The 26282-nt window shown below is 62.1% G+C and overlaps 2 protein-coding genes across 5 annotated transcripts in view; one reads left to right on the top strand and one right to left on the bottom strand.

The window, feature by feature from the left end:
• Positions 1 to 2374, top strand: part of FREY1 (Frey regulator of sperm-oocyte fusion 1) — a 2526-nt gene extending 152 nt beyond the window's left edge. Inside the window, exons 1-5 of one of the 3 annotated variants that reach the window (XM_055792577.1) lie at positions 40 to 766; positions 1045 to 1159; positions 1371 to 1444; positions 1558 to 1769; positions 2332 to 2374. In XM_055792577.1, coding sequence (XP_055648552.1) covers positions 1092 to 1159; positions 1371 to 1444; positions 1558 to 1694 — 279 coding nt within the window. In that variant the 5' untranslated portion in view covers positions 40 to 766; positions 1045 to 1091 and the 3' untranslated portion in view covers positions 1695 to 1769; positions 2332 to 2374. Of the gene's footprint in view, positions 1 to 39; positions 767 to 1044; positions 1160 to 1370; positions 1445 to 1557; positions 1770 to 2331 lie in introns of those variants that run through there. The other 2 variants (XM_027785117.2, XM_055792574.1) reach the window with 2 other exon arrangements.
• MAPK8IP1 (mitogen-activated protein kinase 8 interacting protein 1) lies at positions 2019 to 26282 on the bottom strand. Of its 2 annotated transcripts, none has more exons than XM_055792500.1 (12): positions 26178 to 26282; positions 18743 to 18848; positions 11989 to 12213; positions 8583 to 8664; positions 7483 to 8358; positions 6797 to 6872; positions 5594 to 5766; positions 5205 to 5314; positions 4949 to 5068; positions 3910 to 3980; positions 3457 to 3555; positions 2019 to 3032 (listed from the first exon to the last, which is right to left on the bottom strand). In XM_055792500.1, the coding sequence occupies exons 1-12, from the start codon at positions 26261 to 26263 to the stop codon at positions 2960 to 2962; spliced, it is 2097 nt and encodes a 698-aa protein (XP_055648475.1). In that variant the 5' UTR covers positions 26264 to 26282; the 3' UTR covers positions 2019 to 2959. The 2 variants fall into 2 exon arrangements, with proteins under 2 accessions (XP_055648475.1, XP_055648481.1); XM_055792506.1 differs by lacking the exon at positions 26178 to 26282 and adding an exon at positions 20783 to 20900.

Here is a 26282-nt window from a genome sequence, read left to right as displayed (position 1 = left end):
GAAGCCCTTTGCTCTGGGCTGTGTCGGGCAGGGTCTCGCGTGTGGCTCAGCCGATGATTGTCACCCCTGTAACTCCAGGGGCCTGGTTCAGTCCCCAGTTTCCTGGGATTCCCCTGGGGGGAGGAAGACCTACCTACAGGCTGCTTTTGCAGCACCTCATGTGGGCTAACAGACTTTGCGGAATGGCTGCCAGCCTGTGCTCAGGGGCTTGGCCGAGGGCAGAGGAGAAATGAAGAGATTAACTCAGCAAATACTGCTGTGCCACACTTAGTGAAGGGCCCAGGAGAGGCCTGGACAGCCTGGACAGCCTTGTATCTCCTCTGCTGTCTTGGGGACAGTTGAGGCATCAGTTTGCTCAGTGAGCTATTGTGGAGGCTCCCTTGGCGGGGACAGAGCAGTAGCCAGCTGGTGGCACTGGGTTGCCCCACAGTGCAGAGCTGGGGAGCTGGAAACTGCCTGGTGTGTTGGCCTCAAGTGGGCAACTTGAGGGACTCTGGGGCCGCAGGGGGCACAGCCTTCATCCTCAGCACCTGAAACAGGGGATGTAGTCCCCCACAGACACCCCTAATGGGCCACCACAGTTGGGGACCACGGGGCTTCGGCAGTGTGTGGGATCTGTGTTGCCACCTCAGCCGGCAGCAATGACCTGTAGTGCAAAAGGAAAAGCTGTGAGTGGGGGACTGCGCTCCCCTCGCTTGGGCTTTGAGCAGAGGAAGATGCTGAAGACTGCAAAGTGTTTGGCGGGTTTGCTGCTGGGGACAGGCAGGTACTGAGATGACATGAAGAAGGGGTTTGGTTTTGGAGGGGCCCAGAGGGAGGCACAGGGTCGTGGCGAGGGACCCGGGCAGGGAAGCAGCCCAGGAGCTGTGGCCGCACTGGTGCAGGGAAGGCTGCGAGCGGCTGGCAGGGCCTGGGCAGGGCCAGGCAGCCCAGGACCAGAACCGTGTGTAGCTGGAGGGGGTAGGCAGCAGTGCCAGGGTGGGGGCCTGCCCCCCCATCTCCCCCATCCCCCCCCCACCTTCTAACCTGGTGCTGGTGTTGGAGGGTGGCTCCTCTGTGACCTCACCGTGGAGCTGGTGTCGGGGTGCGCCATGCCGTGCTGGCTCCTGTTGCTTGCCCTGCTGCTGGGGCCTGCCCTCTCACGGCCCTTGCAACAGAGGTAATGGCATTTCCCTCACCCTCCTCCTCCTCCTCCCTGCCTCGGTACCTGCAGAGGTACCCAGGGCTGCTGGCATGGGCTGGCACTCGTGACACCAAGCCGAGAGCTGGCTGGGCTGGGTGGAGACAAGTGGTGCATGGCAGCTCTTGTGCCAGCATGGGTGAGCACTGTAGGGTCTCGGCTCATTCCTGCCCCTGGTTTTCCTCTGCAGGGCCAGCTACTCCATCCCTGAGGACTTCTCTGCTCCCCTTGAGCTTCCGCAGGAACACTTTGGCCTGGTGGATGGTACAGCAGTCTCCTCACCCCTCTGAAACCCCTTTCCATGCACAACCCCTGTGGTTGCCCTCAGCCCTGTGAGCAGCCCTGGGCTGAGCCCCGTCTCTGTGCTCCACCTGCAGATTACGGCATCAAACCCAAGCAGCCTCGCCTCAGGACGCATGTGGCCCAGAAGCAGCCGGCAGGGCTGCGCAGAGCTGGCAAAAGCAAGCGTGACGAGCTTGATCTGCTGGAGTACTACGACGATGCCCACCTGTGAGCTAGCGTGCCCCTGTGCCCACTGCAGCCCAGCAGAGGGGACACCCCTGCCTGCCCTCTGCTGCTGCAGGACAGTGTAGGTGGAGGAATGGCGAGGGGGTGGGGGTGTAAGGGTATGCCCCGGGTTGGGTGGGGACTGGAGCCGAGGACTTCCAGAGGTCCCCTTTCCGACCATTGTACGATGATCTCTGGCTTCCAGGGACTGCAGACTGGGGCTCTCAGACCAAACCTGAGAAGCTCCAGTTCCCCTTGGGGGTCCTACGGGAAAGAACGAGCCAGGGGCCAAACCCACGGCGGTGGGACGCAAACAGCATGGCAGCCCCGCTCCATGAACCATCATATTTAATAGTTGTTGCCATCACAGCAGATCCAGCTGAAGCACAGCGACCGCTGGCTGCAGCGTCGAGACGGGGAGAGCTCTTCTACCTCCCTGGTGCTCTGCACGGCTTCCCCGCAGGCTTTAGCCCTTCCCTGCCCCACCTGTGGCAGGCACCCAGCTCTGCACAGGGGCTGAGCCCCACTGCCAAGGGGTGGCCCAGCCCTGCCTCCACCTCTGCAGCTGGGGAAAGGGGGGAAAAGGGGCAAAGAGGGTGTAGTTACTGCAGGGAGGTACAGGGGGTATTTTTCTCTCTCCACAGAGCACGGATACAAGAGGGACAGGGGGGCAGAGGCAGGGGTGAGCTGTCACAGCTCAGCCTGGCTCTGGCAGAGGAGAATCCTGGGCCTCCCTTTGTCATCTCTGCCCAGCAGCCTTGTTCCCCAGGGCATGGCCTGCCCAGGGCAAGCCCATCTCCCAGGCAGGAGCCAGCGCGTGGTCTTGTTTGCTCTAGCTGCTGTGTCTTCATACTGCGCGAGTCCGACTCTGCCACTGCATTAAAAGTCACCCCAAAGGGATGTGACGGGAAGCTGGGCCATGGTCACAGGGAGGAGATGCTGTCACCCCAGCCTGCAGCAGGAAAGGGCGTGAGCATGCTGCTGCTCCCGCCTCCACCGCTCACAGGCAGGGCACCCAGCGGGTGCTTTTTCAATAGAATAAACTAAGAGTATTTTGTACAATAAACACGATTTGTCCAGCCCTCCCCCCTCCCTTCCCCCCAGCCCCAGCCTGAGGAAGGGGAGTCACGAAAAGAGGTGGTGCTCCGTGCCCCGGGAGCCCTGCCCCGGGCCCACTCCTCCTCCAGGCTCAAAGCAGCTCTTGTCCATGCACGACACGGGGAAGGGGCACGACCGCAGCCCTGACTGTGCAGGAGGTGCCTGTGCCAGCCCCTACTCCAGGTAGATGTCCTCTGTGGGGCACGTGTACTCCACATACTCCTTGTAGAATTGCTGAAAAGCCCTCCTGCAACACAGTACCGGGCAAAGCTCAGCAGCGTCCTCCCTGTGAGGCATTTGCAGAGCCCCGCTTCTATTCTCACCCTCACTCCCTCCTCTGCGGCCAGTGTGACCCCCAGCCCCCGTCCCTCCTGCGTTAGCACCCAGAGCTGCCCCCAGAGCCACAGGGTCTCCATCCTTGCTTGGATCCCCTGCGCAGCGCATGACTTCCAGCCATCTGCCTGCGAAGCACTGCGCTGGGACGTGTTCCAGCACTGTCAGGAATATGCTGCCCCTAGCCCTGTCAGCCCTGGCTCCCGCCCCAAGCCTCTCACATGAGGGAAGAGGCGCCAGCCTGGGGCCACGGCCAGGCCCCACACGTATGGGGAGATGGCAGGACTCAGCCTGGCTGCCTCGTTCCTCCTGCCTGGCAGGAACGCGTCAGGACTCACCCTACAGACTCCGCCAGTGGCTTTGTGGACTCCTCTGAAACAAAGACGTGGCAGGCAAATCTGTGGTCAGCAGGGTGCTTGGTGATGAATCCAAAATATCTGAGGGCAGAGAGAGGGGAGGTGACTAGACCAGCAGGCACAGGTACTGCAGCATCCCCAAGGGGTACCCCCTCCTTAAGCACAGGGGTTTGGGACCTGCACCCCCCACCAAAACCTCGTGGCCACCAGTTGCCACGACCCATGCCCAGCACTGGGATGCAATTCCCAGCCAAGGCTGCTTTTGCATGAAGCTGCACCGCTGGGCTCACAGGGGAACGGCAGCCTGCAGGACCGGGTCGCTGGGAAGCCTCCCCTTCCCGCCCCAGCCCAGTCGTGCTGCCCCCCAGGAAGGCAGCAACGCCTCTGTGCTGAGCTGCAGCATCGAGAGCCACCCTGCACCTCCTCACTACTCACTTGTTGTTCTTTGGATGGTACCCACAAAAGGAAATGTTCTTCAGCTGGAAAAAATGGCTACACTTGTTTACCTGGTCGAGGGGAGAGAGAGAGAGAGACTGTCAGAACTTTCCTCCCCACCACGCCAGGGGCAGCTGGGCTCTGGCCGCTGGAAATCTGCACTGGGCCTCAGCAGTGGAGCCCGATCCTGGGCTGGACCGGCAGCGGTTTTGGGATGGCCCCAGAGCACCTGCATGGAGGGTGCTCCTCCAGGCAGCCCCGCTGGCTCCCACCCCAGCTGCCCCCACAGGTCTTCCTTGGGTTAGGCTGTGCTCAGGCTACAGGCAGCGCTGCTGCTCGGCCAGCACACGCAGCCCCTCTCCCTCACGAAAAGGCTCTCAGCAATACCAGCAGGTGGAAGGTGAATGGATAACTTAGAACTAAAGCCATTCAAGCCTGGACGTTCAAAGGGTCCCAGCCGAAGACAAGAACTTCTTTATATGACTTTAAAGAGCAACTGAATTGATGGCAACCCCTAGATACAGGCAAGACTTGCAGAAACCCCAGCCCAGCTCTCCGTCACGGCACTCAGAGCCAGGAACTACTCCTATCCCACAGCTGCAGGGCAGGCTTGCCTCTGCCCCGCGCCTCGCCGGGCATTGCTAGACTGCTTATGCAGAACGCTAATCAGCAGCCTGCTCTAGCCAGCTAAAGGGATTACAGGGCAGATCTGGAGGACACCACTCAAAATAGCAGCAGAAAGGTTTAGGAGCAGCTGACAGATTACCAGTACGGCTCAGCTAGCAGCATCCCAGCGCAGCGACGTGCTGGGCAGCTGCAAGGGCATCAGCTGGCAGTATGACCCAAAGCTGGGATCCTGTGAGGGATGGGGGACCAGGATGGTGGGCCCACAGCCCCGCTGATCATGTTCCTCACCCTCAGGTGTGGGGTTGAGACCCTCAGTTTTCATAGGCAAACATGACCTGCAGCAGAGCAGGCAGGAGCCAGCTCACAGCAGCAGCCGGGGAAGGGCCAAGGCGAGCGGGGAGCGGAGCACTACCTTGCTGTGCTCCTTGGAGTCATCGGCTTTCACAGCAATCTTGACCCCACGCACGCTGATCTCCAGGACGCAGCTGGAGGGTGGGTTAAAGTGCACAGTGAGGCGGCGTGTGGTGGCAATCTGGGGGAGAAGACAGAGAGACAAAGCCCTGGAACTCGTGAGCAGTGGGGGTGGCTCACCCCTTCCCCACGGAGGCTCTGCCCTGCTGCCAGGAGGAGCAGGCTCTCCTGCTCCCACAAATGGGGTGGGACGCTACCTTCTGCATGGCCGCACACAGCACGTCATTGCCCTTGTGATAGGGAACCTGCACCGAGCCAAGGAACTTCACCCGAAACTGGTCCACCCAGTCGCTGCTCTTGGCCAGAGCTGGAAGACAGAGCACGCAGCGGGGATCACCCCCAATGACCAGGCACGTGGGCTGAGCTCCACCTCCCCTTTCCATATTCCCACCCTGGCACATTTCCCTGCCCAGGGAAAGCTTCCTGCAACACCAGGTACCGGCTCCAGCATCACACTAGAAGCCGCCCATCGCTCCCTGCCAGGTGCCCAGCTTGGTCCTCCCTCCACCCCCAGGCTCAGCACCAGCCTCCACTCGGTGGAGAGGAGATGGGGGGACATCACAGGCTGCATGCAGAGGCTTGGTACCTGTAACATGGTCTGGGTCCTTGGTCACCTCGATAGCGTAGTAGGCAGGAAAAATGCCCCGGTCACCCGTCCGCATGTTGTAGGCTTCATACCAATAATCTTCTGCCTGCACCTCCACCAGCAAAGGATCGTCCACCTCCAGCTCCAGCTCATCCGCGTGGCGAGGCACAAACCTGGGAGGAGAGGCACTAGCACCTGGCCAGCCAGCACCACTGCCCCTCTTGCCAGCACACTGCTGGGGCAGGGGGCATTGCAAACCCCACCGCCCGCCCAGGCTGGCAGTGCCCTGGGTTGTGTAATTAGCCACGGTGACCTGAGACGCTTTATCGGGGCAGGTTTAGGCTCAAAAGGTGGCAGCATCCTGGCCCCTAAGGCAAGGGTATCCCCTATCGCCCCACTGTCCTGGTTTTGCCTGGGATAGTTAGTTTTCTTCTCAGCAGCTGCTACTCTGCTGCATTTTGGGTGTCGTGTGGGAAGGATGCTGACAGCACCCTGATGGCTCAGCTGTTGCCAAGTAGCGCTCACCCTAAACCAAGGGCTCTTCTGTGCTCCGTGCACCGCCAGCGCAGGGGCACAAGGAGCTGGGAGGGAGCAGAGCAGCACAGCCGACCCCAGCTGGCCAAAGGGATATTCCACAGCACAGAATGTCACACCCAGTATATAAACTGGGGCAGCTGGCCGGGGGCAGCCGATCGCTGCTGGGGGACTGGCTGGGCATCGGTCAGATGGGGGTGAGCAACTGCACTGAGCATCACTTAGGGGTTTTTTTGTCTTTTTTTTTTCCCTTGGATTTTTTTCCTCTCTCCCTCTCCTCTTCATTACAATTATTATTATTGCTGTTATTTTTACTTTATTTCAATTATTAAATATCTCTTATCTCAACCCACGGGTTTTACCTTTTTCCACTTCTCCTCCCCATCCCACCTGGGGTAAAGGAGGGGGAGTGAGCGAGCTGCCACAGGATGCTGAGCTGCCAGCAGGGGTTAAACCACAACAGCCACCCACGCTGCTCCCAGAGGTCCCGGCTGCCCTTGGAGGTTTTGCCCTCACAGCAGCCTGAGCAGGGCATGAGCTACGGGCAGTGGTTTGGTCCCCAGGGCTTCCCACGCTGGAGAGGCTGGGCTTTGGGATGGCTCCACCGCGGTGGGAGGGCAGCACCCGCTTTCCAGAGGCTGGGGACACCGCTTGCGCCCGCAAGCTCACCTGAAGACGGCACGGTGGGTCTGCTCCTGCTCCTCCCCGTTGATCACGCAGGAGAACAAGCCAAAGGACTCTGCACCTGGGGACGAGGGCAGAGGGGGACGTGTCAGCCCCGCAGCCCAGGGAAGGACAGGCTGCTGAGGCTCCCGGGGGGCAGCTCGGCCGAGACGAAGCCACACGGTGCCACGGCAGAGGCAGGCACGGCTACAGCTGCCGTGTTGGTGCTCAGCGGTCCCCACTGGGACCACAGCCTCCCTGCGCCAACCCACGCAGCCATGGCAGCTGGTGGCACTGGCACTGTGGGACCAGCCACCCCATGGGAAGCCCTGCCTGCCGGGGCATGCCACCAGCCCTGATGCTCCTGTGGGCTTGGGGAGGACGGTGGCACTCCAGGAGGGATGCTGTCCCCCTGTGAGACCACCCAGCCTCCCCCTCAGCGTGGCCACACCTCGGGTTAGCCAGAAAAGCAGCCTGAAGCACCTCTGGCCACCCCCGCCTGCAGCTCATAAGGCTTTTCCAAGCCCCCCCAGCCACCAGGGACAAAGCCACGGGCCGCAGCAAGCAGAGCTGGGGCCAGTGTCCGCTGGTGGCTTGCCACCCGAGCGTGCCCTCAGCCTAATACCAGGGACGGGCAGGGCTGCCTCGGCAGGTGGCCACCAGCCCACCTTCCCCCGGTGCCCAGCACTCACTGGAGGAGCGCGCCCGGCCGCTCATGAAGACGTTGAGGAACTTCTTGGAGAAGTGGATGTCTGCCTCAGGGGTCGAGTCCTCGGAGAGGCAGACCGAGTCGCGCTTCAGCGCATCCTCCTCATACTCCTCACCAATGGCCGACTCGTAGGGCGAGGAGATGCAGTTGTCGTAGACAGTGGCCGAGTCACTCTCGTCGCTGTAGCCCGAGTAGCACTGCTTGAGGCTGACCAGCTCCAGCTGCACGTTCTCGTCCACCACCAGCGTGTATTTGACCGAGTCGTAGGAGAGGGCACTGGTGTCCGAACTCACCGAGGCTCTCTGAAGGTTGTGCCCTGGCCGGGAGCCACTGCTCCCACCACCGCAGGTGGCCCTGTGCAGGTTTGTCTTGTCAGGAGAGGACATGTAGTCCAGCACCTCATCCTCCTCGCTGATGGAGGGGTTGGTTTTCCCTGCCAGAGCCGAATAGCCAGAGGTGTCGATGTCGGAGCTGATGGACATGCGGTTCTCACTGGACTGAGAGAGGAACGGCTTGTCAGTCTCCAGGGGGTCCGAGTTCTTCTGCACGGGCGTCAGGTAGATCTCCTCCGTGGCCTCCAACCTCACGTCCGTCTGGTAGTGGATGCGGTCCCGGTGGGCCTCGGGGCCCCTTGCTGTCACCACCACCACGCTGGCACCATGCGGTGGGGGCCGGCTAGTGGCCTGGTGCTTCTCAGGTGGCCGGGACGAGGCAACGCAGGCAGGTGCCATCTGGGTGGCTGCTGTGCGCCGGCACGGGCTCTCTGTGGACGTGCCACGGTCTTTGGTGGAGGTTGTGCTGTTTTGGTGATTGACCTCATCACTCAGGCAAACGTGGTCGTGGGGAGGGGTCTGCTCACCTGGTGGGGGATGAAAGCGGCATTGTCAGCCCCCAGAGGGTGATGGTCCCTGCCAGGGAAGGTGGCCAGGGATGCCACACAGACTCAAGATGGACATGCAAGATGGAAAACATCCTTGTGGGATGTTCCCCGCAACCTTCCTCTCTGGTACCACTTGCCCCAGGCTCTTGAGAGCCACGGAAGGGTGCAGGGAGCTGCCCCTGGCCAACAGCCCAAGGACTCACCCGTTTTCAGAGGGGATGACGACCGGGACACCCGCTCCTGCCAACTGTGCTTTTTCCCCAGAGAGTTGTTATTCAGAGTGTCCTGAGGAGAAGAACAAAGCCGCCTTGTAGCCCGAACAGTAAACAGCGCGTGGCACGGCGGTGGCACCCATCCCTCCCCGAGTCCATAGTGCCCAGCTCAGCTCCCTCACCCCCTGGGCACATGGTGCTGCGGGGGACCCCCCTGCCGGCCCCACATCTCACCACGCCACTGCTGTGAGAGCTGGCGCGGTGGCCAAAGCAGGGCGGGCAAGGGGCCAGCCGGGAGGCAGACAGCTTGGTCTGGATGGTTGCACTCATCCACCCTGGGGAGACTCGGCTGCAGGAGCCCACGGATGGACAGTCCCGAGCCAAAAAAATAAATAAATCAAGACCTGAGCCTGCCCGGAGCCCGCCTGTGCTGGGCGGGCGTGCCCGGGTCCCAGCCCCCTGGCCCTGCCTACCTCCCAGCCGCCGAGTGTTATTAACTGGGGGAAGCCCCACGGGCCAGGGGCTGTGCTGCTGCCCAGCGGGGAGCCCGATACTGGACAGATCAGTGCCTGCTACTGGGGTCACCCCTATTGAGTGTATATGGGGGTATACATATGCACACACGTATATTTGTACGGATACATACCTATACATGCACACAGGCACGTATATGTAGTTCAGCAGCAGACATCAATCCTGATCAGCTGGAGAGAAGAGGCAGGACCAGGCTGCCCACGCTTGGGCGATTGCTGCAGGTGCTGTGCCCTGCCTGCCTGGCCCGGGGCGGCCGGCCATGCACGGGGCGCGTGCACAGGGGAACGTGCACTGCAACACCCGGGACCAAAGGCCACCAGGTCCCCTCTAACAAGGGCTCTCCCGCAGACAGGGGACATGCCCTCCCCGCCTGCCTCAGCGGGGCACAACATCCCGCCTGCTGCAGCCCCAGCCCGGGTCCCCATCCTCTCCTCCACCCCAAAAAGCCCCCCCGGCCGCCTGCCCCCAGCCCCTCCTGCGGGGCACCGACTGGCTCTTCCCTGGCATTCTCCACACCGCTAGTTTTTGCTCAAGAACTAAGCCCCACTGGGACTCCCTGGGTTTTCGCACGGCCTTATCACCAGCCCGCAGCTATCACCAGCGGGGCAGGAGCTGCCTCATCCTTACTCTGCTTCCGCACCTCTGCGTGCTGAGTGCCATGGGGCCAGCACAGGAGCCAGCCAGGCTGCCTGCACCGCAATGCAGCCGGCAGAGCCCACCCATCCCACCCATCCCGCAAGGCTGGGGCTTTGTAATGCCCAGCCGGAGGGCAGCAGCATTCCCAAGGTCTTAGAGGATGAACCTAGCCAGCCACAGCAGCTGCTTCTTCCCCTCTGGAAAGTTGGGGATGCTCCTCTTGCTGTTTCCAGGCCACCTGCCTGGGATGATGGTCACAGGGAGCCCAGTGGCAACCGAGACCTGACCAAGCTCATGAGGAGGGGCTGGAGGGGAGGGTGGGACGGTGCCTGGCAGGAGGAGGCTGGAGGCACGGCAGGGCTGCCCAGGTGGGCCTTCAAGAGGGGATGCACGGCCACAGTCACCTGCGGGAGGATGGAGCTGGGCAGGCCAGGAGGGCACAGGAGGGTCTGGCGCAGGCAGAGGCAGTTCTCAGGCTGATGCCCAAGGGATGCCCTGCACACCCTGTCCTCTCCTCGGGGCACTGCACGTGGGCAGGGAAAAACTGCCTTTGGCTAGAGGTAGCCATCCTGAAGGGGCACCCCAAGCACCTTTGAGCCAGCCTGTCCCTCACTAGATGCCACCGAGAGCATGGCCCTCCCTGGCCAGCTGTGCCCCGGCCCTGCTGGCCCCTGGCTCCTGCTGCCAGCTGTGGCGAAGCCCCCATCTCCCATTCCCTCAGCCTTGCCTGTGGCACCCAGTGCAGCCCCACAGCCCCCACCATGCCCCTGCGAGGGGACCGCCAGCTCGCCCTCCCCAGCCCACCACCTCTGCAACCCCCTCTGCCCCAAATGCCCCTCCAAAGGCCTGCTGCCACCCCTGGACATTGGTTGGGACCGGCAGCCTGGGAGGGGGGCCCTGCTGTCCCCCACCTCCCCAGCTGGATGTGGCTGCCACGTGCCACTTGCTTCTCGGGGTCCCTGCACAGGGTGGGACGAGGCTGTCACCGTCCCCTTGTCCATTATGCTCGGTGGGGCTCCCCCCCGCCTCCCCAGCCCTGCTGTCTTTGTCCCCAGTGCCAGCTGCCCCCAGGCGCCCATCCTGGCTCCGTGCCGCCTTCTTCTTCCTCCTCCTCCTCCTCCTGCCTGTGGCCTCAGGCAGAGAGCTGGCATCAGCTGCCAGTAGCTGGGTTGCTGACACCCAGCTCTGACTACTCCCCATCTGTCACCCACAGGGACACCTGCCCCGCGCTTCATGCTCCTCAGCTCAACGTCACTGCACTGAAAATCCTCCTACTTGGCAGAAGGCACAGCTGAATGCAGGAGGGTGGCAAAAATAGCCCTGCGCATCGCGCACCTCGTGTGGCTCCGCGAAGTTTGCAGAGGAGATGGGGCAAAGGGACCCCAGCCCTGCTTGGAGGGTGCGGGGCACCCAGACACGCCTGCCCCGTGGATGGCAGCAGCCCCATGGCTGTGTGGGCAGGCAGTTTTGGGGAAAACCATCCAAAATCTCGTACAAATCTGAGCGTGAGTGAGACAACAGACCCCCCTCGCCCTCCCAGCCACCATTTTGGGTGTTGCCGATCTGTCTTTCAAATTTTGCACGGGGCACTGACATTAATACCGCTTTTGCCTGCTGCTCGGGAGGGGAGGCCACTGTGTCCCCAGCGCCGGGCATGGGGTACCCGGCGTCACCATCCTGCCCGGGGCTGGCACTGTCCCACCCTGGGACAGCTGGAGCCCAGCCGGCTGTGGCCAGCGGTGCCAGCCCCGTGGTGCGGTGCCCCGTCCCATCGCTCACTCTCCATCCCCACAGGGTCCCTGCCCCGCTCCCCCCTGCCCCACGGCTCTGCCGGGGCACAGCTCGGTCCTGGCCCCTTCCCTCTCACCTCGACAGTGGCGATGGAAGGTCCCACCAGACCCCTAAGCCCCCCTATCCGCCCGTCAAGCGCAGTGCCCAGGCAGGGGGGGCCGGGCCGGCAGCGAGCGAGCACATCCCCGTGTGCCCCCGGTGCCCCCCCCGGCCCGCTGACCGCTCCCCCGGCTCCGCAGCAGGGACCGGGCTGCGCCCGGTGGGGGGCAGGGACGGCGGGGGGGGGGGGGGGGGGCCGGGACACTGCCGGGCATCGCGGGGAGGGGCAGCGGAGCCTCTTCCCTCCGTCCCTCCAAGACAAAAGCTCCCGGCGCAGGGAGCATCCTCCCTCCCCCTCCCCTGCACGCACTCCCCCACCCCCCCGGCCCAAGCTCACCTGGCTGCGAGGCACCTGCGGGAAGAGGTTCAGAGTTGTGGGTCGCTTCGGCCTGTAGACCTCGGTGGTCCCGGCCGGGGGCGGGGGCTCCTTCTGCAGCGGCTCGGGGGCCGTCTGCTCCTCGGCCGCCGCATCCCCCGCCGCGTCGATGAGATCGAGCTGGAGCATCTCGGCCTGCAGGCGGCTGGGCTCCCCGCGGGCCGCGCCCGGCCGGCTCACAGCGCCCTGCCGGGTCAGCGCTGCCGTCAGCCGCGGGGCGGGGGCCGGGGCCGGGGAGCGGGGGCGGCGCGGCCATCGCCCCCGGCGGCCTCTGCCCTTTAAAGGGGCAGGGATGCTATTCCCGGCGAAGGACGCCCCTCTGCCCCGGCAGCACCGGGCCGCCCCTCGGCGCGGGGGACACCCCCATCGCTCACCCGGCGGTGCCCGTGGGTCCCGGCGCGCAGCCGCGCACGCCCGGGCTGGCTCTGAGCCGCCGAACGGCCGCCGCGGCAGGACGACCCCCCGGCCGGGCAGAGGCCCCCGCCGCCGGAGGCTCTCCGGGGGCCAGCGGGCTAGGCAAGACCCCCGGCTGCCCCCCCGCCGAACGCTGGGCCGGGGGAACAGCTGAGGGCCCTTCCAACCCGGGCTGCCCTAGACACGGTGCTTGGGGGCACGGGTTAGGGGCGGGCTGGGCAGTGCTGGGGTAACTGGTCGGGCTCGATGGTCTTAAAGCTCTTTTCCAACCTCAACGATTCCATGGTTCTATAATTCGATAATCCTTCCTCACACGACAGACCGTGTCCTCGCCCCGCTCCTGCCCTGGCACCAGGGGCCCATACAAGCACACACCATCCTGCTGGGGTCTGGCCAAGCGCTGCCTGGGTGGGGTTGCTCAGACCCTGGCCCATCACACCCAAATATCCTCATGGACAGAGAACCCACCACCGAGCCGGATACCAGCACCCGCGCTGCACTACTACTACTTCTTCTCTCTCTGGGGTTGAAATTGTCGCTGCACACCAGGGAGAGGAGTCAGGCTCCTTCTTCCCTGCAGCCGTCAGGCAGCCAGGGACAGGCATTACGTCCCCTCAGCCTCCCCATGCTGAACAGACGTTTTCTCACACACCCAGCATTTGCACTTCTCGGACCTGAAGCCATGCTGAAGGGATGCCCAATGAGCCGGCATCCCAGGGCTGGCTCTCCAGTCACCCCGTCGTGGCGGCTGTGCTCTGGCCAGGGGCAGCCCCATGCTCCCCTTGCGCCCTTCACTCCTGAAGCAGGGTGGCCACCGTGGCCCTCGTGGCTGGTGAAGAGGCACTGATGTCCCTGTGTGGCTGCAGGTGTTTAAAGGTCAACAGTTTCCTTCCCAAGCCATCTTCCTTGCAGTAACGGGAGCTTGCACATGCACAAGGTGCTGCAGCCAGCAATAACGGCTGTGGCTTGGCGTTAGCGAGTCGAATCCCATGGTTAGCAGCTGTTTGTGGGGACTGGAAAACTCCCATCAGTGGGCAGAGGTGGAGAATGGCGTTTTTTTGCAGCCGGCGCTATCCATGTCTCTGGCTGCACGGAGGATGCCCCTTGAGCCGTGGGAGAAGCCCCTCCAAGAGCTCTCACTGCCACCAGCTCCTGACCTGCCGGACTGAAGGCAGCATAGGCATGGCTCTGACAGGCACAGCACGAACTTTCTCACGGGGGCTGTTTCACCCCAGTGTCCCTGCTGCAGTCCTGGCAGGTGCTGAGTGAGCCCCGGGAGGAGCGCTGCCATCAACACCCGTCCTCTTGAGGCTTTAAACATTTAACTCCCTTGGTTTTAACACTGGCCTTCCCACAATAAGTTCAGTGTTTCCGTGGCACATCACACGGATTTTAACAAGGAAACCAAGGCACAGGAAAAGAACTGGGGGGAGATGCCAGTAAAGTGGTTTATATCTAGCCTGGGTAGGTGTATTTGAGTCAGCTGGTGACGTTCAACCTAGACTGCCAATGACACTGCCTCAGTGACCCTGTAGCTGTAGCCAGCACAACAAAAACTCTCAGAGGAAGGTAAGTCCCAGAAGGATGCAGAAAAGCAAAACAGTACTTGTCTTGAAGACAAGCGCACCCTAGGAGGGATGTGCCATCCCAGGTTCAATAGCTAGGAGGGAACTACAGCCACTGCAGGTACTTGTTAGTGGCTGGTAGCAGGACAAAATGATTTTGAAACCACAGAGCAATAGCTGACCTTACCATCTGAGTGGGACCTGTGGTGACTTGCAAAGCGAGAGCAGGGACTCAGCCTTGGGAAGCTTTTCTGACTGGAAGGATGCTGCCTTGGGAGCTCTCTAGGGACAAGTTAATGTCACCTAAGGCCAGCTTGAGAACACTCATGCCTCAGCACAGACACAATGTTGAGGTGACTTCCCAACGTCCTTTCAGCCTGTCGGAGAGACTAGGGCGTGTGGGAGAGCAGTACCAGTGCCCGAATCTTGCAGCAGGATGTGCACAAGATGCACACCCGGACCCTGATGCAGTCACAGGGAGGCTCACACCTCCATTACAGAGCCAGCCCTGGGATGGCCGTGACACTGGCTTGCTCCTGCTGATGCTACCTCCAACCTGCACAGCACCATCCCAATGGCAAAGAATCCCAGTATCCAATGACTGGCCTCTGATGGTCCTGATGCTGTGGTCTGTGGGCCCTGGGGGGACCGGAGCAGCGCGAGCCTTGCTGCAATTGCAAGGTGCCGGGAGCACCCCTGGGAGCACCAGTCTAGTCGGGGGAACCGCCTGCATGGGGGCTGCCGCCGAGCCCAGCAAGGGACGGGTGCTGCTTGCTTCCCTAGGAACCAAAGGCTCTTGCAAGAGGAGCGGGTGATGTGCAAGGCGTTGCTTGAGTGACCCTGGTCCATACCCCATATGGTTGAGCAGGCAAAAGGCCTGCTCCCCAGCCCCTGCAGCCTTCCCTGCCAGAGGAGCGGCAAAACCTTCAGCTGGGAAAAGCATTTTATGAGCATGGGCAAGCGAGGGACACCTGCTGAGCAGGTGTCCCTGCTCCCTACCCCCCGGCCGTGACTGCTTTGCTCCCTACCCCCCAGCCGTGACTGCTTTGCTCCCGGCTTCAAAGCTCCAGGAGCAGCCTCTCTGCCCCCAGCCTGGCACAGCCACAGCCGGCGATGGATCAGAGGCGGCTTCACAGAGCAGCCTTTGAAAAGTCAGCAGCCGCCTCGCTGCGGCATCCTGTGCTCCCAGCCCCCGGGGGGGCTCCCCCCCACTCCCCACAGCAGCAGGTTGGCCGGCTCCTGGCAGCTGCTCCCCCCTTTGCAGCGGGTCCCGCCGACCTGCCCAGGGCAGCTGCTGCCAGCGGTCAGCGATGGTGAACGGCAAGAGGGAGCAGTCCTCTCATGCTGGAAAAACAAAGTAGGCTTTTTTTCTCCCCTCATGGTTGGTTCAGGCCTTTTCATGCAGGCTGTGAAGGCTCAGCACAGCCCTAAACCAGCTCCTTTCCTTCGGGCACTCATTTTTATGCTCTCAAGTATTTCCAAGAAGGGTATTTCTTACGTTTTGGGGTTTTTTTGTTTTGTTTTTTTTTCTTCATTCCTGCATTAACCATTTTCTGGAGCTCCTAGAAAACAGATGAGGCACCGAGCCTATAATAACTGCAGCCTGGCTGTTTGCTGGGATCCATCTTGCTGAAAACAAGATTCATCACACCGGGTTTCCAAGCCACCAAACCGAGGTCAAGTCCAAAGCAAAGGCCTCGTGCTTCTGTCACAACTGTTCCTCTCAGTGCGCTGAAGTGGAGCACTTGCCCCCGCTCCCCCCAGCCAACCCCCTGCCCTGCTCTTCAAGAGCCCTGAGGGCAGCTCTGCCTCTCCGCTGAGCCCTCCTCTCAGCCCACCCCTTGCTTCACTCCCGGTTTTCATTCACCTGCAACTTCTTGTTGAAATTACAGATTTTTTCAGCCACGCTTGGAGTTATTCCTCATTCTGGGTACATGCTCTTCCTTCCCTGAGGTGCCTGGTCTGTGCACGGTTCCCTCCTGCACAAACATCAGCCTACACGTCCTCACAGTTTCTCTGTGGCTTAGCCACTATTTTGGGAAAGCTGCTAAAATAGCCCACGATGAAATCATCTTTGTTTTTCCAAGACCAGAAAAAAGCCTCAACCCCCACCTCTGGGTGCTGACCTCTGCACCGGCCGCCCGTTCCTGCCACGGGGTTTTGCCACCCAGCATCTCTGCCAGACACCCTGCAGCGCCAAGGTCACCGGCTGTCCCCGTGCAGCAGCCACCTGCCCAGCCCTCTGGCAGGGTCTGTCCCCTCACTCCCTCCTGGTGCTTTCCTGCTCACCGCAGGGTTGCTGTGCCTGCCCACCTCTCCGGAGACCTGCCACCGAGTCGGGAAGCTTGGATGCCCCCAGCCCCGTGGGTCACCGCGCTCCCCAGAGCCTGCGTTCCCCCTTCCCCGGCGCTCTTCCCCCCGATGTGATCTGGCAAGCCTGCAGCTCTCTCTCACCCCGCATCCCTCACTCCATCGCCGGGCTTTTGCCAGGCACCTGGCACTGCAGGGGCAACCGGGGCCAACCTTCCATCCTACGTACCATGGGTGCTCTGCGGCACCGGGAGCTCACCATGGGCAGGGCACAGCGCGGGGCCGGCGTCGGGCTGCCTTGCCAAGCCAGCCAGCCCCACGTGATGCAATTAGCTGGCTGATGCCGGCTGCGGGTCATTACTGATTTGCTGGCCCCCGCACTGTGCAGACCCGGCCAAGCTGCTCCCTCTGGGCCTGGCTGCTTCCATCAGGCAGATCCCACAAGCCCATCGCTCCGAGCTCGCTCCAGACGGCAGTTGGGTTGGAAAGCTCCCCAGGTCGCGCCTTCGATGCTTGGGATTGAAAGCCCCTCATCACCATTGCTGTCATCACTTTCGGTTCTGCTCCTCAGGCAATCCTCTGTGCCCCATATAAACCATTCAAACGTATTTTTAGTAGGCATTTAGTAGCCATCTGAGCGTGGCAAGCTTCTTCCTTTGCTGTGTTTATGAATAGCTCCTTGCTTCCCCAGGGGCAGTTTTGTACCCCCCTTCAGCCCCGGTGGACCCTCTGTGCACTCAGCCGTCTGTGCAAGGCAGTCCTGAGCCCCAGGGACGGCGTGGGGCTCGCTGCTGGAGCCCGAGAAAATCCTCTGCCATGGGTCAGGTCTGCATCGCAGTTCAGGGATGCAGAAACCCTCCGGTACACTGTTTTCAGTGGGTGAAGCAGTCTGTTTTCCCTCGACCTCAAGGAAGGGCCGCAGCAGCTGAGCTGCAAGTCCCCCCCTCCACCCTTACCCTCCCTGCCAAACCTCAGCCAAGGGCTGGCAGTCCGTAAAATAAAAACAAATCCTGTCCTAAGAGCCCGGGAGAACTGGGACAGCTGATGGGAAGCACCAGCAGCACACCCAAAGCCCCTGCCGGCCTCACCTACTGCAGGCAGGAGGATCTTCCCAATGCCCTGCCCTGGCTGCGGCTGTGCCCTCGTGGACCCCCAGCACTGGGTTTGCTTTTGGGTTTGCAAAGATCAGTGTTATCTCTCCTCCAGTGTCATCCCCCCTTCCTTCGGCGTACGCAGCCCATGAGCCCAGGCTCTTCCCGTCCTAAGGTCCTGGCGCAGGAGGCGGCGGTGGCCGGAGCAGAGATGTGGAGCAGTAGCCTCATCTCCAGGAGCAGCTGAATTTCTGCTGGGAAGGTCCCGAATTAGACCAGGAGCACAGCAGGACGCACTCACCTCCCAGGGATGAGGTCTGCCTGTACCCTCCTGCCTGCAACGAGGGATTCCCAACATCACAAATTCACTTTCTAATTTTAAATCTGCGACAAATTCCTCTGCTTTTCCCCTCCTTGCTGGGTCGTTAGCAGTTTTGCAAAGGAAGTATTTCTCCTGAGGGATGAAAGGATTCTCAAACCGTCTGGTTGCTCCTCCAGCATTTGCATCCTTTTAGCATGAAACACACTGGCAAAATGCAGAATCCCTCATACTTCCAAATCCAGTGTAATTCTCAGTTTACCTCCACGTTTCTGTCCCCACGGCCTTCTTGGGCAGTTTGAATACTGGCGTGAACCCCGTTGGGGTCTCCACAACATGCCCTGAGGTACTTAAGGTGGATGGGAGACCCGCCTGCAGCATCTGCACAGGCTTCACAGCTCCTGGTTTTATTTCATCTGCTGCCTGCTGGGTTCAAAGCCACCTCCTCCAGCCCTGTTTCACCAGCCTTCAGGTCTCCTGCCTCCTAAAAGCCTGAGGACAGCTCTTGCTAAAGACAGCTAGCAAGTCAGAAGGAACACCGAGTGAGCAGAGGAGAGCTGCCAGCCCAGACACACCTCCAGACCCAGGGATGCACATCTTACTCAGGACCTTTGGTGCCACCTCACACACATCCTTGCTTCCCAAGGATGCTCATCGGGTGCCAGAGGCTCACTGGCCATCCCTCTCAAATGGGAGATGTGCCCCTGCTTGCGCTCAAAACCCTAGGCTCATCCCTGAGGAACAAACTCAAATCCCTCCAGCACAGTGGGAACCAAACAGCACCGGCTTTGAGGTGCTCTTCTGTCCCTTGGGTCTGGCTGGCTCAGAAAGGGTCTGTGCTGTGCGGTGGTGAGGCAAGGGCACTGCCGAGCAGAGGGGATTAGGGTCGTGGCAAAGGGCACCTTGAGGAAGCATCACTGGCCTGGGGACCTGGTGGTCCTACATGGGAGCTGATGGTCCTGCCAGCCCCACCAGCACTCTCTGCCCATCCCCATCCCCGTCCCCATCCCGCTTACCCGGGTGGCCAGGCTCTCCTTGCAGTGCAGGCTGATTCCACACTCATCAGTGATCTCAGAGAGGTCTTCATCCTCAAATTCCTCGAGGCTGATGTCGTGGGTGAGCCTGGAGGGAGTGGAGATGCTGTGATCACCCACTGCACAGGCAGGGAGCAGCACTGCCCACCCCAGGAGAGGCTCTCCCAGTCTTTACTGGGAAGAAAGACTGGGAAGGGGGCTCCTTCCAGAAGGCATGGGTCTGTGCCCACCAAATGGCTGGGCTTGGCATGGTCTGTGGCGAGGCAGGAGGAGTGTGCCCCACACCAGCCTCTGCCTGACCAAAGACAGTAGGGATGTGCAGGTGGGAGAGCATGGGACAGCCAGCCCTGCCAAGGAGGTTCAGCTCCCACCATCCAAGGGAGGCTCCCGGGCTGTCCCAGCTGGGCACAGACACCCAGCGGGGTGAAGTCTGGGGTTACAGCGAGGGGACAGCTGGGGGTCCTGGCAGGGCACAGCGGGAGGATGGACCTGCCGGGACAGGTGACCACACCAAGACCCACAGACCTCGCCAGCACTGCAGACCTGCTGGCCATGGCACCGCCAGACCCCGAGTCACGGCTGGGAGGGATGTCCCAGCCAGGTGCCTGCAGTAAGAGAGAGCAGTGAGTCCCTCCACCAAAAATCATGCCCTGGGATGACCACGGGCATTCCTGTGGCCATCTATCGGTGCTGCCTGCATGGCCTCAGGGGTCCCTCAGGGCTGGCACCCCACAGGCTTGTTACACCCCTTCAGAAAGTTTAGAGATATCCTTCTAGTGGCTGGAAACGTGCTGATGAGCAGGCTCCTCGAGTGCTTGCTTGTGTCCCCGGGGGGGATGGCAAGGTGCTCCTGGCTCTAAACATTTCTCTGTGGTGGTACCGCAGTGCTCTTCACACTTATTCATTACCACAGGGGTAAGTAAAAGAGCCCAGCTCAACAGCCCTCTGCCAACCGATACAACCCCACCACGTCCAGTCTGGGGCAACCACGGGCACAGCTCTCCATGCTGCCATTCCTGTTTGCTCCCAGCTCCTTGGGTTGGGAGATGCTTGGGGGAAAAGCGCCGCACTGAGCCCATCACCCTTCTCTGACTTGGTCTGCACCGCGGGGAAGGAAGGAAAAGGGGATTTTGCGGCCTGCAAAGCTCCCACCCTCGCTTTAAGCATTGCTCACACACCCTGGGGCTCCATCCCAGCAGTGGCACCAAGCTGGTGCCACCGAGTGGTAACACCTCCTTTGTCCCAGCTCCCAGAGCCGGGAAGGAGCAGGAGAAGCCCACGGGGGAAGCAGCACCTCCCCTCCATGTTTCTGAGGACCCCCCCAGCGGTGGGCTCCCACGGTGAAGGTGGCCGGGAACGATCACGCCCATGGGGGCAGCACCCACAAGACACATGGGGAGGCAGGGACACAGCCTTCAGCACAAGGTGGGGTGTCCAGACCCCCCTTGCCCATCTGCTGCTGCCTGTGGGAGGGAGGGAATGCAGAGCAGGAGGCTCATGACGAGCCTTCAAAGCACAAATTGATTTCTTCTCTGGTTACGTGGGTCGCCAGGGTGGGACATCATCAGCCGCTAATGCTGGGGGCCTCGGCACGCCAGGGCCGCCGCGGGGTCCCAGCCGGAGGCACAGCCTTGCCGAGGGGCTGGCAGGGGCTCCCCGGCTCTGCAGGGGCAGCTGGGAGGGGTGGCAGTGCCCCCTGCTTCGGGGAGGGGACAGGCAGCCCTGCCCGCGTTCTCGGGGATGGGGAGATGCTGTGTGGGTGCCCAGCACCAGCCCTGCCTGCAGATGCTGGTGCGCGACAGAATGCGGCCGGCCGCCTCTGCCGCTCCAGCGCCCGGCTGCCACGCAGCTCCCTGCGCAAGCCGGGAGAACTTCGGGCTCGACTGGGTGCCAAGTTTGCTCCTGTCCTGCAACCATCGCTTGCAGAGAAGGGTGACATGCCCAGGGGCGAGGGGCTGCCCCTTGTCCCCCTGCACGCCCCTGGGACAGCCCCCGCTTCCCGAAGCCCAGCCGGTCCCCTACCATTTCTCCCACTGATCTTCCAGCCAGCTCTCCTCCTCGGTGCTCGACTCCATTTTCAAGGGCAGCTGCATTGAGGAGGACCCCCCTTCCCTGGGGTACACGCTCCCACCCCAAAAAAGACCCCCCAGGCCCAGGGCGAGGAGGAGGGAGGGAGATGACGACTGAGCCCCGGGTGCCCGCTGCCTCTCCGCCTGCCCCGTCGCAGTCTGTGGCTGCCGGCACTGCTCTGTCTCCTCACTGCGCAACCTGGGGAAGCTCATTAAAAATAGATGGAATCAGCTGTCCTGGAGGGGAAAAAAAAAAAATAACCTCCCCAGCTGAGCCAGTGCCAAGTCCCTGCACTCTGCCGGGGATGCTGACTGCCTCTGCCTGCCAGCCAGCCCGGCTCCTGGTCCTGCTCCAGCACCCACGCCCCAGCACCCGCAGCGGGCACCCCGGCACGGACACCCGCACCACCCAGCCTCTGGTTCCACCTGCCCTTGCGGCACTGCTGGCCACGCTGGGGCTGGGGGCTCTGCCCCGCTGGCAGGTGCATCCATCCAGCTCCTGGCTGGGCAGAGCGGGGCTGCGCGACGATGCCAGGGCCAGAGCGTTTCCAGCACGGCAGGACTGCTGCTCTCCCGGCTGCGCTCCTCGAGCCGAGGGCAGTGAGGGCAGCTCCTGCGCCCAGGGAAGCCCAGGCCCAGCTGGCACAAAGCAGTGCCAGGAGCGATGCCCCTTCCCCACCTGGCCCCCAGCCCCGCTCCCACCTCAAGCAGGGCTGCCTGAGAGCTTCTGCAACCCCCAGCCCCCGTTAGGGCCAGATAAATACCAGGTGAGCTGCTCTGCCAGCTCCCACCCCTCTTCTGCAGCTGAAGATCGGGATCTTTCCCAGGAGGGGCTACTGGGTGTTGGCACGGTGGCCTCAGGTAATCCCCCACGACCCTTGGAGCCACTTGCCACTCACCGTGACCCTCCGTGGAGTTGTTCACCCCTCACCCCACTGGGATGGAGCCAAAGCAGCTCTGGGACAGAGGTGCCCGTGCCCATTTCAGGACGGGGGACAGGGCATCCCCCACCCCACCAGCTGCACATACACTGCTCCAGAACCCAGTGGGGTTGCACCCCGCTCCCCCCTACTGCAGGTTTGTCCCCCTGCCCCTCGCTGGCACCCACCCCAGCAGCTCTCCCTGGCCCCCCAGCCCAGGGGCTATGAGTGAGGGGTGCATCTCCCATCGGCCTGACCAGCACTGCTGGCTGCCTGGGACGCAGCTTGGCCCCTGTCCGGGCTAAGAGCCTTCCTTGTGTCTCCTAGGAAGCCCTGGAGCACCAGCTGAGCTAACCTGTTGCTGGCTCTCCCTGTCAGTGCCTTGCCACCAGCCAATGTCACTCATGATACTGTGTTCGTTGTCTCTCAGCTCCTCGATAACTGTATCCGGGGCTCCATCTTCCCTATCAGCTCTGCCCTGAGGCACCTCATCTGCTGGAAACCTCTTCGCTTAATGTGATGAATAAAGAAATCTCTATTGCTGTGTTACTCCTGCCTTTTTCTCACTCACATGGATGCTCCAGGACTTCCTAGGAGATACAAGGAAGGCTCTCTGCCACCCGCCCCACCCCCCACCAGCTCCCTGTGATGGAAACACCCCTGCCTTTCTCTCTTGCTTCTCAAAGAGGATAAAAATACCAACAAAATGAAACAGAGAGCTCAGCTCAGCTCCACCATCAGCAGTAAAAGTCTGAGCAGGACCTACACGGGTATTGTAGCCAACCTCCCTCTCCAGCAGCAGCAGCCGAGGCCTGGCTGTGTGGTGCTGCAGGTGGGCACCGTGGCACCGCAGGTAGGTGGGAGGTTGCCCCCGGCTGAGGGGGGTGAGCCCTGCCTCCGCAGAGGTTACAGGTGTGTGCTGAGCGGCACCTGAGGCTGGCAGCCCTGCCGAATGCATGAGAACTGATAAACTCATGACACCCTGGAACAAGGAGCAAGGAAGCACACGTGGGCGCATGAGGGGGGGCAGCTGTTACCTGTCCGCAGCAGGAGCAGCCCGATCGCAGCCCCAGTAACAGCCTTGTAACCAAGCCTGGCTGCTCTGCCTCCCTCGGCTCCATCCTGCCAGGAAAATGGGGACTTACGGCATCTCCTCCCCAGCCCGCTGCCACTGTGCGGGACTCCCCATGCGGGGACCTGGCCAAGGCAACACGGCATGATGGAGCTGGGGGCTCCAAGGAGCCCGGCTGCCCGGGTCCTGCCCCGACACCGCTCCCAGGCAGTGCTGTGTGCGAGTCCTGCAACAAGCGGCAGCAGGAAAAACAGTGCTACCCTACACTTGGCTGGCCCTGGGTTTTGTCTTCCATCGCGAGAGCCACAGAGACTCTTTTATTTGACCCCTGGAGAAGGCACCTCTCTCTTTCCAGCAGAAGACATCCCTTTCATCTCCCCCCCCCCCAAAGAAAGCAGGAAGCCCCGCTCTGACACCCAGCTCATCGCCTCCAAACAGGCTCTTCTGGCAGCTCCAGGTGAGCACGGCAGGCACACAAAGCAGCCCATAGTGCCAGGATTGATTTTTGCCCTCAGCCTGAAGACCCTCCTTGGAACTTCCCAGGGAGATGGAGGGGGCTTCTCCCCCCATAGACCTCCTCCCCTCCCGAGCCCCCCCCAGTGGGACAGGAAAGGGCTGTGATTTCCCACAGGGCTCCCCAGGGAGTGGGGTAGCCCCCTATCTCTCCTGACCCACACCAACAACTCCCTAAGGATTTCCATCCCTAGGAGCCTGCCTGCCCCAGCAGCTAGGTGGATGCTCTCTGCCTTTATGAGGGAAACAGAAGGCAACAGAGATCGGTTGCTGGACCCCCACCTAGGTCCCAGCTACCTCAGAGCTGTGCACCGGGGGGCAGCGGGGCAGGCAGTATGGCGAGTGCTGCAGGGCCCTGCACCCCAGTTGTGCCAGTCCTCCCTGCCCCTCTTATACTGGCCAGAGGGACCCCAGCCCCAGAGAGCCCCTCACAGGAAAGCATGGCCTGAAGCACCAGCAGAGCTGCTTGGCAGGGCAAGGAGCTGCAGCACGGTGTCTCAGAGGGACGCCAAGCAGACCCACGCAGCCCCGGTCACAAGGCTTTGGGAGGCTGAAGGACAGCAGAGAGGCTGGATGAGAACAACTTTTTTATTGCTGTCTCCTAAAATGCTGCTGTTCTTGTCATGGTGAGCAGCCATCTCTGGAGGTCCTCCTGGCTAAAGGAGGGCTCACCTCACCATGCTTCTCCTCCCACCTCTTCTCAGACAAAACCAAGCCATCACCAGCAATGAGGACACGCCAGCCCACCAGCCCTAGCCTCTTCAAAGCTTCAGACCCCTGCCCATCAGGCTTGCTGGCCAGGACCAAGTCCTCTCTTGACTCAAGCCAACCGATCACCCAACGTGTTGTGCCGTTTGTGCCGGCGTGTTGCCTCTTTGGGAGCTGGAAGAACAGGTGAATGTACCAGAGGGCAAAAAGCTGCAAGACCTCATCGTGCAGGCAGCAGGCTGGGGCAGCGCTCACGCAGGACCTCACCACCAGCCGCACACTAAGCCTTCACCCCAAGCCATGCTCATCACTGCTGGCTCCAGCTCGGCCACGGGGGATGCCCCCCCACTGAGCCCCCACGGCAGGGACGCAGGACCAGCACCCGAGATGTGCCATGTAACCCAGCCTGCAAATATTTCACAAGCAGGGCTCCCTCCTCACACGATGCTCCCCACACAACACCACCTCTGGGTTGCCAGACCGTGCCCCACACTCGGGAGCATCACCGGCATCTCCTTCCGCTCCAAGGCTCACACCATGAGCTCGGCACGCAGGGAAGATCTTGCACCCGCCACCTGGACTCGCCAGCTTTCCGCATGGCCTCCCCTGCCAAGGTGTGTTCTTCCCTGGGGCACAGGCTCCTTTTCCAAAGGTCTGAGGCACGGCAAGAAGCAGCACCTCGTTCGCTGCCCTCCCGGGACATCACTGTTTGCTGGGGAGCAGGAGGGTGCCCAGGGGACAGCCACTGCATCCAGGACGGCAGTGAGCCTGGCCCTTCCACGGGGCTGGAGCCGCTTGGCAGCTCAGCCTCTGGCTCCTGGTTCAGTGGCCAAGCTCCTTCTCCGTGGTGGACATTTCCAGAGGCAGCATTTCATGGCTTGATTTGCAGGGTTTACCCAGCCATGTTGCAACAGCTCCTAGCAGCTCTCGCAGGCAGCGCTGCAATAGGAGGCAGCTGCCGAAGCCCTGGAACCACCCGGTAAAGGGGCTGATGGAGTGAAGCCCCTCAGGGGTAGATGGCCTGAACACCACCATGGCTCGGCTGCACCTGCCGGCGGCCTAGCAGGGACCCACTGGTCCCCAAGCCCCCTGGCTGGTCCCCAAGCCCCCTGGCTGGTCCCCAAGCCCCAGGGGCCAGGGCCTGCCGGAGGCAGCCGTGAGCTTGGCTGCGGCCCCAGGAGCAGACCAGTTCCTCCTTTCCCTCCCCAAAAAATCTCACCGCCCAAAGCAGCCGGCACGGCCCCCCTCTGCCCAGGCAGCTGGCCCGCAGCACCCCTGGGTGCTAGTGGCAAGCAGAGAGCAATGGCTGATGCTGGCACAGCCGCCAGAAGCAGCGAGCGAACACCACCGGGCACCGCACCCGTGGGCAGCGGAAGAGCTCCCTTACCCAGCGCATCCCTGTCCTGGAGCCGCTGTCAGTCAGGGGGCTCTGGAGGGTCCAAAGCCCCCGGCCATCCCTGGCCTGGCCCAGGCCGTCGGACGGCCCCGTGACCAGCCTCGCTGGGTTTCGGGGGAGACACAGCCCCCTGCATCCCAAATCGATGGGAGCGCTTGGTATTGCTGGGTTGCTGGGAATATCAATTCTGGCACTCTCCCACTGCCTCCCTCGGGGTTCCTGGTTCGCGGGGGGGGGGGGGGGGGGGGGGGGGAGCGGGAACGCCTGGGATTTCTAGGAAAGGGCTAGAAAAAGGCTTTCCTGGGGGTGGGGAAGGAGATTAAGCTTTTTTTTTTTTTTTTTTTTGTGATGATAAGGTGGTTGAAGAGGAGATAAGACAGGTAAGGGTGTGGGGGAGGGGGACATAGGGCCAAGCAGGGGGCTGATAGGAGCTGCTGTGGTATATGGGGTGAGGGTCTCATGGCGGGGTGGGGGCTGGCTGAAGCAACATATGGGGTGGGCGGGCTGGGCAGCGATGGGGGGGCTGGAGTGATGGATGCGGTGGGGGCTCAGCGGTGCCGGGGTGGGGGGCAGCAGGGATGCGGGGGGCAGCAGGGATGCGCAGGGAGGAGGCAGAAGCGCTGGAGGCGGCGGGGGCCCGGCCGTGCGATGCGGGGGCTGCAGGGATGGGGAGCGCTGCCTGGGGCGGGGGGCAGGGGCAGCCCCGCGGGGGTCCCGGGGGTCGGAGGGCGGCCGGTACCTGAAATTGGGGGGTGAGGCGAGGTGCAGCCCCAGGAAGGGGGAGGAGGCGGGCGGGGATGCAGCTCCTTTCTCTCGCTCCGCCATTCCGTGGCTCTCTCCATGC

The sequence above is a fragment of the Falco peregrinus genome, chromosome 1, assembly GCF_023634155.1.
Source record: "Falco peregrinus isolate bFalPer1 chromosome 1, bFalPer1.pri, whole genome shotgun sequence".
NCBI classification, from domain to species: domain Eukaryota; kingdom Metazoa; phylum Chordata; class Aves; order Falconiformes; family Falconidae; genus Falco; species Falco peregrinus.
This window is presented reverse-complemented; position numbering and strand designations above follow the sequence as displayed.

Excerpts from the sequence above, each read along its gene's own strand:
- MAPK8IP1 (XM_055792500.1), bottom strand. The coding sequence starts at position 26,263 with ATGGCGGAGCGAGAGAAAGGAGCTGCATCCCCGCCCGCCTCCTCCCCC. Across the intron at positions 5,767-6,796 it reads ACCCACCGTGCCGTCTTCAG|GTTTGTGCCTCGCCACGCGG; the intron begins GTGAGCTTGCGG and ends CTCTCCTCCCAG. Across the intron at positions 3,033-3,456 it reads CCACTGGCGGAGTCTGTAGG|GAGGGCTTTTCAGCAATTCT; the intron begins GTGAGTCCTGAC and ends ACTGTGTTGCAG.